The sequence below is a fragment of the Myotis yumanensis genome, unplaced genomic scaffold (assembly GCF_028538775.1).
Source record: "Myotis yumanensis isolate MYYU_CA2020_CCGP unplaced genomic scaffold, mMyoYum1.0.hap1 SCAF_17, whole genome shotgun sequence".
In the NCBI taxonomy this organism is placed as follows: Eukaryota; Metazoa; Chordata; class Mammalia; order Chiroptera; family Vespertilionidae; genus Myotis; species Myotis yumanensis.
In genome coordinates this window covers 43,015,540-43,034,665 of record NW_027223768.1, presented here as the reverse complement: position 1 = coordinate 43,034,665, position 19,126 = coordinate 43,015,540, and the positions used below count along the sequence as shown (strand labels likewise).

The 19,126-nt window shown below is 51.1% G+C and overlaps 1 protein-coding gene and 1 non-coding gene across 3 annotated transcripts; one reads left to right on the top strand and one right to left on the bottom strand.

The window, feature by feature from the left end:
• Positions 1–11,641: 11,641 nt before the first annotated feature.
• On the top strand, positions 11,642–18,003 carry LOC138995475 (low affinity immunoglobulin gamma Fc region receptor III-like). 2 transcript variants are annotated; one of them, XM_070395954.1, is made up of 5 exons: positions 11,642–11,836; positions 12,219–12,239; positions 12,531–12,785; positions 15,535–15,789; positions 16,831–18,003. In XM_070395954.1, the coding sequence occupies exons 1-5, from the start codon at positions 11,764–11,766 to the stop codon at positions 17,001–17,003; spliced, it is 777 nt and encodes a 258-aa protein (XP_070252055.1). In that variant the 5' UTR covers positions 11,642–11,763; the 3' UTR covers positions 17,004–18,003. The 2 variants fall into 2 exon arrangements, with proteins under 2 accessions (XP_070252055.1, XP_070252054.1); XM_070395953.1 differs by lacking the exons at positions 11,642–11,836; positions 12,219–12,239 and adding an exon at positions 12,248–12,358.
• Positions 18,004–18,930: 927 nt separating this feature from the next.
• On the bottom strand, positions 18,931–19,001 carry TRNAG-GCC (transfer RNA glycine (anticodon GCC)). The gene has a single exon. It is a non-coding gene; the product is annotated as a tRNA-Gly (tRNA).
• Between the last annotated feature and the right edge of the window lie 125 nt (positions 19,002–19,126).

Genomic DNA, 19,126 nt, shown 5'->3' with positions numbered 1-19,126 from the left:
AATCAGGCCAGCATGGGTGGGGGTTAAGTTAGGGGCAACCAGGCAGGCAGGCAGGTGAGCGATTAGGAGCCAGCAGTCCAGGATTGTGAGGGGGCAGTCAGACATCCCCTGAAGAGTCCCAATTGGAGAGGGTGCAGGCTGGGCTGAGGGGACCCTCCCCTCTGTGCATGAATTTTGTGCACTGGGCCTCTAGTCTATATAATAAAAGCCTAAGGGACTCTTATGGTGGAACAACCAGAACAACCGGTCACTATGATATTCACTGACCATCAGGGGGCAGACAGTCAACTCAGGAGCTGCCCCCTGGTGGTCAGTGTGCTCCTACAAGGTGAGCGCTGCTCAGCCAGAAGCCAGGCTCACAGCTGGCTAAAGAGCAGTGAGCCTATCTGTAAGGAGCAGCGAGCAGGTGGTAAGGAGCGAGGGGTCCCAGACATCCCCCAAGGGGTCCTGGACTTGGAGAGGGCACAGGCCCGGCTGAAGGATCCCACCTCCAGTGCACAAATTTCATGTACTGGGCCTCTAGTATCAGAATAATCATAGTCACAGTCTATTTCCTGGTTTCATAGATCTGTCTTTTGGAGCAGCTGGTGTCATGTTAGCTACATATGGTTCTTTTTTTAAAAAATACTTTTTATTGATTTTTTACAGAGAGGAAGGGAGAGAGATAGAGAGTCAGAAACATCAATGAGAGAGAAACATCGATTAGGTGCCTCCTGCACGCCCCCCACTGGGGACGTGCCTGCAACCAAGGCACACGCCCCTGACTGGAATTGAACCCAGGACCCCTGAGTCCACAGGCCGACGCTCCATTCACTGAGCCAAACTGGTTCTGGCTATATATGGTTCTTTATGTTTGTTGCTGGTATGCTTCTTTCTGGCACATTGTGGGAAAATGGTTTGGGTCCCTGGGATGTGGCTTATGGGAATCTCAGGCTCACTGTTTCTTTAGTGCCTCTGTACATCTCGATACAATTGTGATGGGTCAAATATTCAGACTTACATATTTCAAACCATGGTACCAGAGCAATTATAACAGTGGTGTGGGTAGATTATTTCTTTGTATGACAGAGTCACATGTTTTTTGTTTTTTTTTTAAATGATTTTTAGAGACAGGAAGGGAGAGGGAGAGAGAGAGAAACATCAATTGCAGGTGGTCTACAGGTGAACGGTGACGCAGAGATGAGATCGGCAAGCAGGATGAGTTTTAGAGAAGCAGAGGGCTACTGCTCGCTCAGGCAAGTAGCAAAACCTCCAAAGTTCTCATGGCTTTTATTGGGGAGTACAGCAAATAACAATGGAGTACAGCAAGTGACAATGGTAAACAGGCATGCCTATGAGATCATCTGAGCTAAGTTATACATTAAACTATTAATTTCCCATGTTATACAAAGACCCTTCCCACCTGCAGCAGTGCACCCTCCCTGGCTTTCCATGCCCTCGTGGACTGTTTATCACCTCAAGGAAATTCTGCCTCTGAACAATAAATCTTTCGTGCAAGACTTTGTTCTGATGTGGCCCTCTTGCAGGCCCCCGCCTGTTCTTGGCAGAACGTCCTCTTCTAGTTAACTTCTCATTCCACTTGACCGGCTACATCAATGATTATATGCACCCCTATGTTCATAGCAGTGCAATTTACAATAACTAAGACTTGGAAACAGGCTAAGTGGCCATCAGCAGGCGATAAAAAATCTGTGGTATGTTTACACAATGGAATACTGCGGGGCAATACAAAAGAATGCACTCTTACCATTTGCAACAGCATGGAGGGTCCTGGAGAGCATTATGCTGAACAAGATAAGCCAGTTGGAGAAAGATAAGTATCACATGATCTCACTCATATGTGGAATCTAATGAACCAAATAAACTGATGATCAAAAATAGACCCAGAGATATATAGAAACATGAACAGACTGTTGAACCGCAGAGGAAGGCAGGGGAGGGAGGGTGGGTGGGAAGAGATCAACCAATGAACTTGTACGCACATATGTATAACCTGTGGACACAGACAATAGGGTGGTGAGGGCCTGGTGGGGGGATGGGAGTGGCTGGAAGAGGGTAATGGGGGAAAAGGAGGACCTATGTAATACTTTCAACAATACTAGTAAAGATTTTTTTAAAAGAAAAATAAACATCAATGATGAGAGAGAATCATTGATCAGCTGCCTCCTGCAGGATCCACATTGGTGGTGGAGCCGGCAATCTGGGCATGCGCCCTGACAGGGAATGGAACCGTGACCTCCTGGTTCAACCACTGAGCCACACCAGCCAGGCAAGTCACGTGTTCATTTAATGAAAGACATTCAACTGCTCAAAATCCCCATATGCAGGGTTAAAGGGCAAAAATAGAACAACAAAAACATTTGCAATATTTGGACAAGGGAAGTCAGTTATATTCTCTATCATGTTTTCTCAGAAATCAGTAAGAAAAGGAGACCAGGACAGTTGACAAATATGTTACGTCCATGAGGGTATTCATAGGTGGAGTTCAGATAGACAAGCCCTGTGCCCTCCGGGCAGTAACCTGTGGGCTAACTAACGCCAGCTTGCGATGTGGCCCGCTTGCAGGCCCCCGCCTGTTCTTGGCAGAACGTCCTCTTCTAGTTAACTTCTCATTCCACTTGACAGGAGCACTTCCATACTAAGAGCAAAAGTGAAAGGATTTTACTCCCAATACATGGCAGTGGCTTCATAGTGTCCCTTAAGATTCAAATCTCCTCTGAGCCCCAGAATGTGACCTTATTTGGAATAGGGTCTTCGCAGGTGTAGTTAGCTGAGGACCTCAAGATAAAATCATTCTGGACTTACGGTGGCCCCTAAATCTGATAACTGGGCTCCCTGTAAAAAGAGGGTCGGACACATAGACACACAGGGAGGCCATGTAAGGCGGAGATGGAGGCAGAGCCTGAAGTTACTTTGCGACAAGCCAAGGGATCAAGGGCGCCCCCAAAGCTGCCCTGAGGCAAGGGAGGGTTCTTCTCAGAACCTCTGCCCGGAGGCCCTTCTGACTGTCCCCCCCACCCCCGCCCCTGGCAGTGACCAGCTGGTCTGCAGGGAGGGGGCCTGTGAAGAAGTGAGCTGATGCTTTGGTCTGAGGTCTGGCCTCTGAGACTGTGAAACAATACACTTCTGTCGTTTCAGCCCCGGAGTTTGTGGTACTTTGTGAGGGCAGACCTAGAACACCACTACAGGCTGTCCCCAGAATGTGTGCATGCACTTTGAATAATGATAAAGGCGTGTTTATTAAAATACATTTCACAGAAACCAAGATGGCGGCATAGGTTAACGCCGGAGTTTGCTGCCTCGAACAACCACTTCAAAAATACAACTAAAAGACGGAACGGACATCATCCAGAACCACAGGAAGGCTAGCTGAGTGGAAGTTCTACAACTAGGAGGAACCGAGAATCAGAGGAGGCGCAGTGCTGAAGTAAAATACTAAGGTGCGGAGTGCGCGCGGCTCGGGCTGGTGGCTGAGGGTGCGGTTGTCTGTTTCAATCCGGAGGGAGCCTCAGACTCTGAGCTCCAGATCCGGGCGAGTCTCTAGGGACCCAAACTCAAACGGGATAAGCGGGACTGTCTGGCTTCGGTCCCTCCGAGGTTTGCAGTGGTTGCTGGGACAGAGAGGCAGAGCCTCTGGGGACGGACTGAAAGCAGCCATAACTGCTCCCTCCTCCGCCCTGTTGATCCTGTGGGACCCGCCCCGCCCAAGCCCTGCACAGAGCCATTTGCTGGATAGCCTCAGGCAAAGGCTAGATTAGCACCTCCCTAGAGGAAAGAAGTTCTCCCACTGCAGACACAGCTGATTCTCACAGCCAGTTGGCCTGGAGGTCAAGTAGTAATTACCTACAACAATCAAGGCTTAACTACAACAAGACTGCGCACAAAGACCACAAGGGGGTGCACCAAGAGTGTCTACCTCAGGTAATTGGAACACTTAACACGGAAAGCCACTCTATTGACACAGCGAAGCATAAAAAAAATGCCGAGACAAAGAAACAGGCCATAAAGGACAGAACTGGAGGAAAGCAGGCTACTGGATATAGAATTCAAAACCACACTTTGGAGGTCTCTCAAGAGGCTTCTAGAGGCTGTCGATAAACTTGATGAGATGTACAGGAAATCTAATGAGACCCTCGATGGTGTGATAAAGGACCAACTAGAAAGTAAGCATACACTGACTGAAATAAAGAATATTATACAGACTCCCAACAGCAGACCAGAGGAGCGCAAGAATCAAGTCAAAGATTTGAAATGCAAAGAAGCAAAAAACACCCAACCGGAAAAGCAAAATAAAAAAAGAATCCGAAAATACGAAGATAGTGTAAGGAGCCTCTGGGACAGCTACAAGCGTACCAACATCAGAATTATAGGGGTGCCAGAAGATGAGAGACAGCAAGATATTGAAAACCTATTTGAAGAAATAATGGCAGAAAACTTCCCCCACCTGGTGAAAGAAATGGACTTACAGGTCCAAGAAGCGCAGAGAACCCCAAACAAAAGGAATTCAAAGGGGACCACACCAAGACACATCATAATTAAAATGCCAAGAGCAAAAGACAAAGAGAGAATCTTAAAAGCAGCAAGAGAAAGAAACTCAGTTACCTACAAGGGAATACCCATACAAATGTCAGCTGATTTCTCAACAGAAACTTTGCAGGCCAGAAGGGAATGGCAAGAAATATTCAAAGTGATGAATACCAAGAACCTACAACCTAGATTACTTTATCCAGTAAAGCTATCATTCAGAATTGAAGGTCAGATAAAGAGCTTCACAGATAAGGAAAAGCTAAAGGAGTTCATCACCACCAAACCAGTATTATATGAAATGCTGAAAGGTATCCTTTAAGAAGAGGAAGAAGAAGAAAAAGGTAAAGATACAAATTATGAACAACAAATACGCATCCATCAACAAGTGAATCTAAGAATCAAGTGAATAAATAATCTGATGAACAGAATGAACTGGTGATTATAATAGAATCAGGGACATAGAAAGGGAGTGGACTGACTATTCTTGGGGGGGAAAGGGGTGTGGGAGGTGCGGGAAGAGACTGGACAAAAATCATGCACCTATGGATGAGGACAGTGGGTGGGGAGTGAGGGCGGAGGGTGGGGCGGGAACTGGGAGGAGGGGAGTTATGGGGGGGAAAAAGAGGAACAACTGTAATAATCTGAACAATAAAGATTTAATTATTAAAAAAAATACATTTCATTTTCACAACTGAGCTCTCAGCTGTTCAAGTGTGGATACATTTTTTGGAACACCCTGTATGCTGAGTTAAATATATTATTAAATTAATTTGTCCTTTTTTTAATATCCCCTCTTGAAGAGGCCCTGACTCTCCCTCTTCAATGCCCTACAGACAGGTGCATGGGCTTCCAAAAACTTGTGCAAACCCATTGTAAACACAACAAGCCCATTTTTTATCACATAATGTGGGGGGTAAGGTGTTGTGGACCTACAGGAACCTCCCGCCGTTATACATAATCTGTAATAATAAAAGGGTAATATGCTAATTAGACCAGACAGCCGAACGATCTTCCAGATGTCCTTCCGGATGACCTTCCGGACGAAGCCGGGGCTGTGAGGGCCAAGTCCCTTGCATGAATTTTGTGCATCAGGCCTCTAGTTATTAATAACAAACTACAACGTTCGCTATTGACTGGTTGCTATAATCGTGTTGTATTCATTTCTCTTACACCTCTTATGCACAGGAGCACCATTTCTCTTCACTAATACTAGTGGTGAATATTTTAGCAGCTGATGGCCACGTCATTAGTCTTGGACTGACTTGTTTGGTGTGCACAACAGGAAATATTTCGCTTTCAGAGAACAACAAAAATAGGTTTATTTGTGTTATGCTTATTAATCTGTGCAGTTAGTCAGTGTCTGGTAAGTTAATGTTCAAGAAAAAATATTAATTTTTATTAAAATGTTCTATTATTTTACGTTAACAATTACTCATTTATTTCAGCCCTCTGTATTCAGCATGTCTCTATAGAAATAAACCTATGTTTCTATGAAAATGGAAGCTTTTGTTTTTTTGCGGCCACATACACTTACACCTTGTTTATTTGGCCCGTGCTCGCCTTTGAGTTTGACATGCTTGGACTAAAGGGTCTCAGGCTGTGGGCTCTATCTCCAGTAGGGGGCGTGCAGGAGGCAGCTGATCAATGATTCTCATCATTGATGTTTCTATCTATCTCTCCCTCTCCCTTTCTCTCTGATATCAATAAAGATATATATATTTTTAAAAGAGTTACAGTGGAGGTGGACAATGGCGGAATCTGGGAGAGTGCATCACTTATTGGACTTTTTCTCTGAAGTGTTTTTGTTTGAAGAATAGCTTATGCAATCCTGCTTTGCTTAGGCAATAAACACCAAGGAGATGAGCCCCCAGTAAGATTGTAAGTCAGATGCCTTTAGCTTCCCATCACTCCCCTGAGACCCGCCCGACTGCTCCTTCTGCCTCTGATGCAACGCCAGCGGGGGAAGCTGGTTCCTAGCATGTTAATGACGCCTCACCAAGAGAAACTGTTGACTGCAAGAAAACAAAACCCACTCAAACCAGATTAAGTAAAGACAGGCAGACTGTCAGCATGTGGAGGAAACGCAAAGACATCCAAAGGCAGGCGCCCCAGCTGCGGGCTGGAAGTGAAACCGAAAGTGGGTTTGGGAGCCGGAACCAGAAGACCCGCTGCTTTTCTCTGACTTCTCTCCAGTTCCAGCCATCTCTCGCTCCCCATCTCTCCTTTCCCTCCGCGCCCTCCCCCTCCCTGCCCTCTCTCACGTGGTCCTCACATGGTCTGTTCAGTTAAGTACCTGCCACCATCTAACAAAAATCTGCACCTGATTCATCTTTGTCACTTGAACTCTCCTCCGTGGCAGCGCTGGGCCTGGGCGGCGGGGGGTGGAGGCCTGTGAGGAGGGGAGGCTCCAGCCCTCAGCCGGCGCGCGGGCGGCAGTGCCGATTGTCTCCTTATAATGCGGCGAGTGTGTCTGGATGTATAACAAGCATTAATGTAAAAATGACACACCTGTAATTTCATAAATGCTAGAGAAACCACCCCTTTAGGTATGGGATGATTTGCTGCTTTTATTTATTTTTTTGTACTTTCTAAAATGTGGCTACTAGGGAATCGGGGTCTATGTGTGTGGCTCATAGTGCATTCCTGTCGGAGAGCGTTGCTCTGCAGCCGCGGTCCGCACTGAATCGCGTCTATCAGGTTTACCAGGAGCTGTTTCTTCCCCAAGCCTCAGCCTGGTGATGCCTGTGGACCCACGTCCTGGTTAACACGGAAAGTCCATCTCTAATTAGCAAATGGCAGCAGGCATGGCCTTTGATATTCACCTAAAACATTCCCTCCGTCGTCTCCAGCTCTCAGACTCTCAAATCCTCTTGATGGTCTAGTTGGGAGAATTCTCTGACTTTGACACTTGATACTCTTTCCTGAACATAATTTTAAATTTGTCCTTGAAATCCATAAACCTCCAGCCATAGGTATTTTTTGCTGCCAATATACCAACACCCACCCATCAATCCTGATCCCGCAGGAACCATACCTGCTTGATTTTGCTACGAGGGGAGAAGCAATAAAAAGATGCTATGTTCTGAAATCAGTCAATCAATGAGCACAGCAACATTGTTCTATGAGGTACAGAGGGCCTCTTAGTACCGATTATTTGGATGGTTTTCTAGGTAAATACTATCGTGACTGTACTCCCTGGTGTCAGACTCCAGGGCCCGTATTTTTGTTTCGTTTATAAATTGGTGCAGGTGCCCTCATGCACTTCACGTGATGTCGGGCCTGGAAGTACTTCCTCATCCATCTGCTAATGAGAGAAAACATACACCTACGCTTCAGGGACATATTCCCTCCAAAGTGCCATGTTAGAAATGTTCGCACCAAGCCTTCGTTCTGACCATTACTAGACAGAAGAGTCAGTACCGGAGGCCACCCAGTGGGACTCGGGGAATGAAATCTGATGCTCAAGGAATGTGATCATTCTTGTCTTCTCGGGGCCACGTACACACTCCAGGAAAGTGAGTTACACATCTATGAGACTCTCTGGCCTAGAGAAACTCCCAGTCTGATGATCTTGTGAATTATGGAAAGACAGACAACATGCTAGATGGACAGATAGATCGACATGGTCACCTGCAGGTACTGAGTGGGAAGTGCAGGTGAGAGTGGAGGCGGGACCTCAGGGGGTGTCCTGGGGCAGCTTCAGCCCGGTCTGGGCCAGGGCTTCCTCATTTATGCACATGAAGGCCTTGGGCTTTAGCATTCTCTGCCTGTGGTTCTATGAGTGAACCCTCTGCCCTGAAATTCCAGTGTCAGTAGCTTGAATCAGCTGGCACCAGATGTCACACTTTGCCTTTATTTTCTTCTTTGTTATGAAGCAGAAATGCCCGCACCGTTTCTCATAAAATCAGATTTTGAAATGATTCGGACGCGGACACTCTGTCCCCCCTGCAGAGTGAGGGGCGCGTCTGGCCACCATTTGGGTGATGCTCACCTGACCACCCAGGCCCAGCGACAGGGTCACAGCCCGACAGAGAATGCGAAGCTGGCATTTCGGTCAGCTCAGGAGGTGGTGCTAGAGGCGGCAGGAAGGGTGTGTGTGTGTGTGTGTGTGTGTGTGTGTGTGTGTGTCAGAAAGTGTGAGAGTCACGGAGCCCGGCTGTAATGTGACCGTGACCAGATTACGACCAAATAAGGAAACTTCACGCCCAGACGCCCGCCTGCGCCTTCGAAGAAGCCTGGCGAGGAGGGAGCGTCCAGGCTCGCACTCCGGAGCCGCCAGGTCTGGGACAATCTCTGCTGAAGAGAGAAACAGGTGAGATCGAGCTCCCATCACGTGGAGAGGGAGTCACCTTCCAGCAAAAGTCAAAGCTTAAAACCCTCGGGACACTCACAAACATGAGCCCTCTTTTAATTGAGTTGTTATTAGGTCCTAGACCAGCGGTTCTCAACCTGTGGGTCGCGACCCCTTTGGCAGTCGAGCAACCCTTTCACAGGGGTCGCCTCAGACCATCCTGCATATCAGATATTTACATGACGATTCATAACAGTAGCAACATTACAGTTATGAAGTAGCAACGAAAATAATTTTACGGTTGGGTCACAACATGAGGAACTGTATTTAAAGGGCCAGAAGGTTGAGAACCACTGACGTAGGCAGTGTCCATTTTACAGGTGAGAAAACTGAACTTTGAGAGCTAAGTGCCCTCGGAAACATTTTAGACAGTCAGTGGCGCGTGTCTGTCCACAGGGCGGTGCGTGTCATCCACATGGCGGTGCGTGTCATCCACATGGCGGTGCGTGTCCATCCACATGGCGGTGCGTGTCATCCACAGGGCGGTGCGTGTCATCCACATGGCGGTGTGTGTCATCCACAGGGCGGTGCGTGTCATCCACAGGGCGGTGCGTGTCCATCCACATGGCGGTGCGTGTCATCCACAGGGCGGTGCGTGTCATCCACATGGCGGTGTGTGTCATCCACAGGGCGGTGCGTGTCCATCCACAGGGCGGTGCGACCGCTCTCCAGAGCTCCCGCTTGAGATACTGAAACTGTCCCCCTGTACAAAGCAGCTCCCCCCGCCCTCCCCGCCCCCGCCCCTGGCAACCACCATCTGCTTTCTGTTTTCCGAGTTTAACGCCTGCAGATTCTTCCTAGACGGGTGCCTGTTGTGACTGCTGAGTTCCCCGGCAGAATGTCTTCAGGTTCCTCGATGTCGTAGCCGGGCAGGAGCTCCTGTTAAAGCCGAATAACATTCCGTTCCGTGGATTACAGACCACTTCCTGCTTGTCCGTTCCCCGGAGGTGACACCTGGCTTAGCTGTTGGGAAGAATGCTGCAGTGAACACGAATGTGCAGATATCTGAGATCTTGCTTTCAATTCTTTTGGAAAAATAGCCAGAAGTAGGATTGCTGGATCATGTGGTAAGTTCTATTTTTAATTTTTTTTGAAGAGTCTCTATACTGATTTCCATAACAGCGGCACCATTTTACATTCCCACCAACAGTGCACAGGATTCCGATACCTGCACATCCTCACCAATGCGCGTTAGTTCCTGTCTTGTTATGTTTTGTGGGCATTCTGCTGAGTGTGAGGCGATGATATCTTGTGGTTTTGATTTGCATTTCTCAACAGTTAGTGATATTGAACGTCTTTTTCATGTGTTTGTTGGCTATTTATATGTCTTCTTTAGAGAAATGTTTATTCAAGTCTTTTATCCATTTTTATAAATCAGGTTACTTGTTTTTGTTGAGTTGTAGAAATTCTTTATATATTATAGATATTAAACTCACCAGACAATGGTTTTCTCTCATTTGCACTCTGTTGACTGATATAGTTGTTGTGTTTTTTAATATATTTTTATTGATTTCAGAGAGGAAGGGAGAGGGAGAGAGAGAGATAGAAACATCAATGATGAGAGAGGATCATTGATCTGCTGCCCTCTGCACGCCCCCCACTGGGAATGGAGCCTGCAATCTGGGCATGTGCCCTAACCGGGAATCCAACTGTGACCTCCTGGATCATAGGTCGTCACTCAACCACTGAGCCACGCCAGCCAGGCTGATGTAGTTTTAAAAAATTTTTTTAAAATTGATTTCAGAGAGGAAGGGAAAGGGAGAGAGAGAGAGAAACGTTAATGATGAGAGAGAATCATCAATTGACTGCCTCCTGCATGCCCCCTATTGGGGATCAAGCTAACAACCCAGGCATGTGTCCTTGACTGAAATTGAAACCTGGGACCCTTCAGTCCAGAGGCCCACACTCTATCCACTGAGCCTAACAGGCTAGGGCTAATACATAGTTTTAAGTATGATGTAGTTCCATTTGTCTATTTTTGCCCCCATAATCTGACTTTTAACGGTTTTTTCATGTTGTTCTACTGACTTACACTATACAGCTACCTGCACAGGATATATAGCCTTTATTTTACGGCTCTCTTAACAAAATTACCTTTTAAAAATATTTTATATGTTTTTATTGATTTCAGAGAGAGGAAGGGAGATGGAGAGAGAGATAGAAACATCAATGATGAGAGAGAATCATCGATTGGCTGCCTCCTGTACATCCATCCCCCACTGGGGATCGAGCCCGCAATCGGGCCTGTGGCCTGTGCCCTCCTGGTTCATGGGTCTACGCTCAACCACTGAGATACGCCATCTGGGCACAAAATTATTTCTTGAACTTGAAAACTTTCTTCTGTGTTTGGAGGCTTGGAGGAGTCGGGGGTTTGAAGTGCAGATGAAGGAGGGACAGTGGTGTCTTTAGAGAGTGTCTTGGGTTGGGTGTTGCCCCCAGATAACTACTCCCTTTGGTTGTGGTTGTTTAACATACATCCTTATTGGTTGCAGACATAAACGGGTTTCTCCATCTTGTCTGGGTCACACTCCTTTAGAGCTTTCTGTACCAGTAGAAGCAGCACAGCGGAGCCTGGGAGGCACCGACCTGAGACCCACAACAAGGGCCCCGCCCCCAGCGCTGCTTCCTGGGTGTCCCTGGTTTGCTCACTTGCACCATCACCCACCAGGAGTCCCACAGTACAAACCAGCTGCACAGGAAAGGGTTAGTCTCAAAGCAGACTGGACGGTCATTTGATTGTGCTGCTGACTCGTTAGCAGAAATGGAGTCTGCTGACTGTTGAAAGTTCTGTGAGAGGGTAAACCAGCTTCCTTCCTCTTTCCTTGGTTCATCTCCTGAACCCTGCTGGACGCAGGCCCAGTTCTGCGTGGACTTTGAAGACCAAAATGCTTCAGGATGTACATCCCAGTCACCTGCGGCTGCTTCAACCACTGACAGCTTTAGTTTTGCTGCTGCTGTGTGAGTGAGGCCCCTCTGGGGTAGGGTGGTTTCTGCCAGGGACCTGGGTGGTGAGGAGCAGTCTGGGGCCCTTGGAGCTGGGGAGGGATCAGCAGCAGAGAGAGAAGCCTGACTCTTACCCATCGGCCGGGCCCTAAGGCCACAATTCAGAGGTCCTTCCACAGTCTCTGCACCAGACGTGCACGTGGCCTTTGTGGGGGAGACAGGGATGAGACTAGGGCGTGAGCAAGGAGCATCTTGCAGACATCAAGGGAAGCAGGCTCTTGTTGTGGGTCCTCCGGGAGGAGGGGTGCAGGCTCCCCCTTCCCCGCCCCCACACACAACTGCATCTACCCCCGGGCTTCCTCTGCACCCCCGCTGACCGCCCTCTTCTCTTTCACAGCTTCCACAGACCGGGGAGCTGGTGAGTCTGCTGAATGCCGCCTGGGATTTATGGTGCTATTGCCTGTCCCACCAAGAGCAGTGCTTGGGCTCAGCATGGGCAGTGCCCCCTCTTTAGAGGGGCCTGGGGTTGGATTCTTGGTAAGACTCCTGCTGGATCCACAAAGACACAAAGGGATGAGGCTGCCAGAGTCTCATGGGTCTGTAGTTGGATCTACAGTGGACTCTGGCCCGAGGGCCCCTGGGAGCTCCTTTGGAATCCATGGGTCTCCAAGGTCACTGAGCTCCAGCCCTGTCTGCTCTCTGCCGCCAGGTCTCCAGAAGGCCGTGGTGAGCCTCCAGCCCCCCTGGTTCCAGGTGTTCCCCGAGGATAACGTGACCCTGAGCTGCCAGGGGGCCCACAGCCCTGGGGACAATTCCACCCGGTGGTTCCACGATGGGACCGCCATCCCCACACAGGTCCAGCCCAGCTACAGCTTCAAGGCCAGCAGCAACCACAGTGGGGACTATAGGTGCCAGACGGGCCAGACCAGCCTCAGCGACCCTGTGCACCTGGACGTGACTTCCGGTCAGTGGAGGAGCTGGGAGGCCTGGGAGGCGGACCTGAGAGCTGCTGGCCTGGCAGAGGGTTTGGGAACGGGGTGGCCGTTTCTGGGAAGTATGGCCCGAGCTGTTGGAAGTGGTTTCTGCCCAGTCATTTCCCCTCGCACCCCCGCCTCCTTCGCTTCTATGTGGGTTCCTCGGAGTATGTGAGGTTGCTTGGCCTCAGTCCTGATTGAGCAAGAAGGTGACAAGGCCACAAACAGGCCACCGGGGGTGAGAGAAGCAGGAGGAAATATTTGTTCCAGACAGCCTTCCTGCCTCATGGCAGCGTGGTCAGCGCAGTGGCTAGAGACCCACAGAAGGCAAAGGCCCTGGGTGGGCATGCCTGGCATGGGTGAGGAGGAACACACGAGGCCGAAGTGGGGGGGATTATGAATTTATTAGGTCATCTGGACACCGGATGGGCTGAGCCCCAAAATGGTGCCAGATTTTTAAAGACTCTGGGCGGCATCTTCTGGGCAGAGAGCTCTCTGTGCAGGTCTGGATTGCGGGGAAGTTGGAGGGGAGAGAGAATGGTCCATTGTGAAGTGGCCTGAAGGTCAGTTCCCAGGGGAGGGTACCGGTTCCGTTATTTGATCAGACCTCACTGGGAGGCCTTTCTGCCCAGGGCAGGAGGCCAGGGGGAGGTGTGATCTAGAAGATGAAGGCAGAAGTTGGGGGAGGCTTGGATTTGGTGCAATGACGTCATCTTTGTTCCTGAAGGAGATGGGAACTCATTAGATGGTTTACATTGGTCTGACTTAGGGTTACATATGTGTCTGAGTGTTCAGTCCAATAGATTCCATGGAGAAATCCTCCTGCGCACGAGCCACGCCCACCCAGTGTGTGAAAATGTGAGCACATTTACCCTGCAGTTGACTTTGATTTGGGCCGTATGCCCTGCGGATGGCTGCACGGAGGCAGGCAGTGCTAAGTCCTGTGTGAGGGGGCTGGGCCGTCTTCTAGGTCCTGTTTCCCGAGAGCCCCGTTTCTGTCGATGGAGCCCCAGTGAATGGGCAATCAGTACTGATCAGGGGTCAGAACAGCGCTCCCAGCCTGGGCGACTTCGGCCTGGGAATTATTTTGAGCTGAAGGTGATGGAGACCCAGCCGGGTCCTGAGGAGCCCTTAGTTCTCCCTGAAGAAATGTAGAGTTATCACCAGCAAGAACTATGCATGGCCCACCCAGAGGGCAGGGCACGCTGCTAATTACTGGACATCTTCTCCTCGTATGTCCTGCCATGACCTTCCTCCTCTCCCAAGCCCCCGTGCCTTCCTGCACCTCTAGCTCAGGTCATACACCCCTCATCATCCTTCCTGTCTCTCGTGTCTGTGTGACCCCGCACATACTAGTCTGTGTGCGCTTAAGCTCATGGTTTCTTGTCACTCTGTCCTGTGCTATTTAATTATTAAACAAACAAGAACCTACAAGGTTCTCTTCCTCCACCCCCCCCCCCCCCACTCAACCTCAAAACCTGCCCAGTGACGTCACAGTTCCCTGTCTGCTCTCTGGTCCAGGGCTGTCCCCAACAGCTGGTTGTGCTTCTGACTTTTCCTACAAAAATGCAAAACTTGAGATTTTAAAAACCTTTGCTCTGAAGGGTTGTTAGAGGGAAGCCACCTGGTCCCCGCCCTTCATGGTGCAAAGAAATGCAGCCACAGGCCTCCGGGCCCAGAGCCCAGGGGAGCCCAGGTCAGAATCCCACTCCAGGTTTGCCTCCTGCTGACTCATCGCCGACACCTTGTCCTTCACAGTCCGACTGCGGTTTCTTAAATAAGCGCTCGTTTACCTGAGGCGCAGTGCGCTCCAGTCTTTATTTTCATAGGAATTAGAGCGATTGGGTTTTTCTAGTGTCTTCGAAGCATTTTCTATAGCAGTGGTTCTCAACCTTCTGGCCCTTTAAATACAGTTCCTCATGTTGTGACCCAACCATAAAATTATTTTCGTTGCTACTTCATAACTGTAATGTTGCTACTGTTATGAATCGTAATGTAAATATCTGATATGCAGGATGGTCTTAGGCGACCCCTGTGAAAGGGTCGTTGACCGCCAAAGGGGTCACGACCCACAGGTTGAGAACCGCTGCTCTATAGACTTGTCCTCCCAAGCACTGACCTTTTGAATCTGGTGCCTCTGCCGTCAGTGAAGGGAGGGGGGTTCGCAGTCGGGGTGGGAGAGCGATTTCCCACTGGAGGCCTGTGCTACTGCCGCTCTTGTTCCGAGCCACCACTGAGCCTGGACTCCAGGCTCACACCTGTTCCCTGCTGCTGTGGCTGGAGGTGGTGAGGCCTTACCAGGCTCCCCTGGCTGCTCCTTCACTTCCCAGAATGTGTTCAGAAGCTGCCCTCCCATTAGGAGCCCAGACCCTCACGCTCGCCCTGGAGTTGCTGTGTGTCCTTGGTCGCCCTCAGAGGAGACGTGAGGGTCCCTTCCGGCACGGTGGGCACTTCCTGCTCCGTCACCTCCGCGGTGCTGGGGGCACTCCCCCACCCCCGGGGGGGCAGCTTCTAACTCCTCACCTGGCTCCTGAGGGGCTCCTACTCTTTATATTTCAAACTCCACAAGACTTCCTTCCTTCAGGCCCCAGACTCACAGGTAAGAGAACTCGCACACCTGCCAGGAGGCATCTCCCATGGCTGGGCCCACATCCTCTCGCTCCTGGGAGTAAGGCAGCCCCCACAGGAGCTGCAGGGCCGCATCCAGCCTCAGACCCTTTCCTTCCCTGTGTCTTTCAGCCTGGCTGCTGCTCCAGACGCCCCGCCTGCTGGTCCTGCAGGGGGCCCCCATCGTGCTGCGCTGCCACAGCTGGAAGAACTGGCCCCTGTACAAGATCCAGTTCTTCCAGGACGGGAAACCCAAGTGGTTTTCATACACGAACGCCAGCTTCTCCATCCCACACGCGAACGCCAGCCACAGTGGCGCGTACCACTGCTCAGGGCTCCTAGGGCAGATGCAGCACACTTCGCAGCCCGTGAACATCACTGTCCCAGGTGGGAGCCCTGTCCAGGTGCAGGAGGCGAGGGAAGTGCTGGGGATGAGGTCTGTTCCCTTGTTCACTTCTCCCCAAGGCTGTGCCCCGTCACCTTTTATATTCACGATGCACCTTAAAAGCTTCGAGAAGCCTTGTTGTAAAGAAAACTTTTAAACTAAATTTCATAAGGCATTTGCAAAACCTATGTGACCACACAAACCTTTTCCTCTATGACTATGTGGGGGAGGAAAAATGTTCTCTACTCTTTAAGCTTCTCTCATCTGGTTTAATAATTAAAATGACATGAGATAGGTTAACAAGAAAATGAGCAAATTCAATTACACACCTACGTATGGGGACCCACAGACATGAGAGAATCAGAGACAGAAAGGGATAATGAGGGACATAAGACATTCTGAGCTAAGGATGAGGTGAGGCACGGTCGGGGGAGGGAGGTTTGGCGGAAGGTCATTGCAGGATGGTAAGAGCAGATGCTCAGTACTGAACTAGTTTTCTCTGCCCTCTACATGGGCCATAAAAAGTTATTTCTGGCCCTAGCTGGGTTGGCTCAGTAGATAGAGCTTCGGCCTGTGGACCCTTGGTCCCGGGTTCAATTCTGGTCAAGGGCATGTACCTCGGTTGCAGGCTCCTCCCTGGCCCCAGCCCTGGTCGAGGCTCGTGCAGGAGGCAACCAATCCACGTTCCTCTCACATTGATGTTTCTCTCTGTCTCCCCTCTCCCACTTTCTCTAAAATCAATGGAAAATGTTTCTCATGAGCCCACAGGGTCTCGATTGCCTTCAGCTCAAAACATCCACATGCCAAAGTGGCACCGCGTGGGGAGCCCCTTCAGCTTCTGTCAATGTCCCTCCGGGCAGACTCAGCTCAGCTCCCCGGGGCAGGTGCTGAGGGAGCTTTACGTGGAGGCAGGAGTCTCGGACCTGCTGCTCCGGCCAGGCTGCTGCCCTGGCCTGGAGGACTCCACAGGGGGAGGGAGCCCTGGGGACCCGGCTGTGGATTCTGACCGTGGCCTTTAACAACTGTCGTTTCTCCACCCGCAGCCCTGTCACCCGTCCTTCCTCCGTGGCCCCAAATCGCGTTCTGCCTGGTGATGGGGCTCCTGTTTGCAGTGGACACGGGGCTCTATTTCTTTGTGCAAAAGGAACTTCGAAGCTCAGCGAGGGACTGGAGGAGTGACAAAGTCACATGGACCAAGAGCCCTGAGGACAAGTAACGCCTCCTGGCACCTGTGAGAGCTACAGGTCTCCGCAGGCCAGACCTCTGTCCCTCCCAGCGCCTCCTGGTGGGCGAGCTGGAGCTGCGAGGGGCCTGGGGGCAGGAAGGGCCTGTAAGCTCAGAGCCGAGCCACCCCCAGGCTCTCCCTCACCGACGTCCTGCTGGTCAAGAGGACTGACCTGTGTCTTCACAGGCCTCACAGAGGCTCCTCACATACACACGCTCACCAAGTCCTGCTTCCACTTTCACACCAGCCCGGCACCTGAGTGCGGCTCGGCTCCCGCAGGTCTGTTCTCGCCAGAGCCACCTCTAAAGTGCTTACCGGCCACTTCTGTGCTCCAAGCCACGCAAAGCGTCCCCTTGCACTTACGAGTGAAAGCTCAGGCCTTCGCAGCGCTCTCGGGCCTCACTGCCTCCACCTCAGCTGCTCCTGTTCCTTGCTTCCTTCACACACTGATCATACTTCTGCCCAGGGGTTATGTTATTCCCTGTTTCTGGAATGTTCTTTCTTACAGACGTGTCGTCATACGTCATCATGGACTTTACCCAAATGTCACCTATCAGTGGGGTCTCCTTGATCATCCAATATGGTTCCACTCCCCATTGTCTCCTGACCCCCTCGCCTGCTGTGCTGTTACCAAGCTCACCTGCTGAGGGTTTGCTGCCCAGCCTGCCCGCCCAGGAGAGCAGGGCCTTTGCTCACTGCTGTACACCACGGCCCAGCGCAGTGTCTGGCACGTGATAAAGAACTCGGTGTTCATGGAATGAGTAAAGTCTTTAGCAAATTTAGGGGATTTTAAATCTAGAAATGATGTAGTGCAGTCTCCTCATTTTAAAACGGAGGGAGCAGTGGCCGGGATGCTTGAAATGACCTTGCTCAGGATGTACAGGTGGGTGATGTCACCGCTTTATAGACACGGACCTTGACGGACACGGTTCTGGACACGTTTTGTTCTACAACTTGCTTTTTGTCCTCAGCCATCAGCCTCACCCCCACTTCACAGCGCCTATTGAAAGTCATCACTTTAATGTCTGTTCTGCTTCCCACGATGCTCACACGAAGCTCCTACACGTGAGCAGGACTGTGCTCTGTGAGGTCCGAGTTAACAGGGAAGCAGTGGGCGACCCTGGAGAGTGTGATGGATGCGGCAGTTGATGCCCAGGCTCGGAGGTGCGGGCTTCTGCGCTGGGCCTGGAGCTTGGGGGGGCGGGGGAGGGGGCGGTGCTAGGGGGTTTTGAGCCTCAGGGCTGGGAGGGAAGGTGGAGGGAGCTGGGACAGGCAGTCCCTGAAGAGGCCAGGCCACCGGCCCCTTCTCTCTCAGGCCCTTGGCTAAAATGCCCCAACTCCGCCCAGGCCGGTGGCCTAGACCCGAGAGGAAGGGATCCGGGAGGGCAGCCTGGAGGAAGCGAGGGCTGACTGAGAGCTCCTTCCCGTCCCCACACCTCCCCAGGCCCCAGCTTCCTGCAGGAGAAGAGCCATCTGAGGAGAGAAGAGCCACTTTAGCTTCTTCTTAAACACAGTGGTTTCATTTGAATCAGGCAAATCACAAAGGTTACATAAAAGCTGCGGCCCGGGACGGAGACCTCAGGGCGCCCCTGCGCCGCAGGCCGGATTCCACCCCGAGAGGTGGCGAGGGGGTGGCTCGGCCCCTGCGCTTCACGCCTCCGTCTCCACCTCCGCGGCTCCGAGGGAGCAGACGCCAAGCAGAAACCTGAGTTCAAACAGGTCATCCCGGGTTCAGGACCCGCAGGGGTCCCGCCGCCAGCGATTGGCCACAGGGGGATCGGTCTCCGCGCTGGGTCCCCGCTGTTTTGAAAGCGATCGCTGGGGAGTGGGGACCCGGTCGAAGAACCCAGCCTTCAGCTACTGGCTCTCCGGTCTCCATGTTGTAAGCGCCAGGCGGTAAAAGGGGAAAACAGCAAGTTGCATTGGCCGGGAATCGAACCCGGGCCTCCCGCGTGGCAGGCGAGAATTCTACCACTGAACCACCAATGCTCGCGGGGGGGAGCTCTTGCAGCATCTCTCTTCTCCCCGGCGGTACCTTTGGGTCCATCGGCAGCGGGCGCCCAGACGCCCCTCTGTTCCCAGTCTAGGAGGGTGCCCGTCTGTTTCAAGGCGAA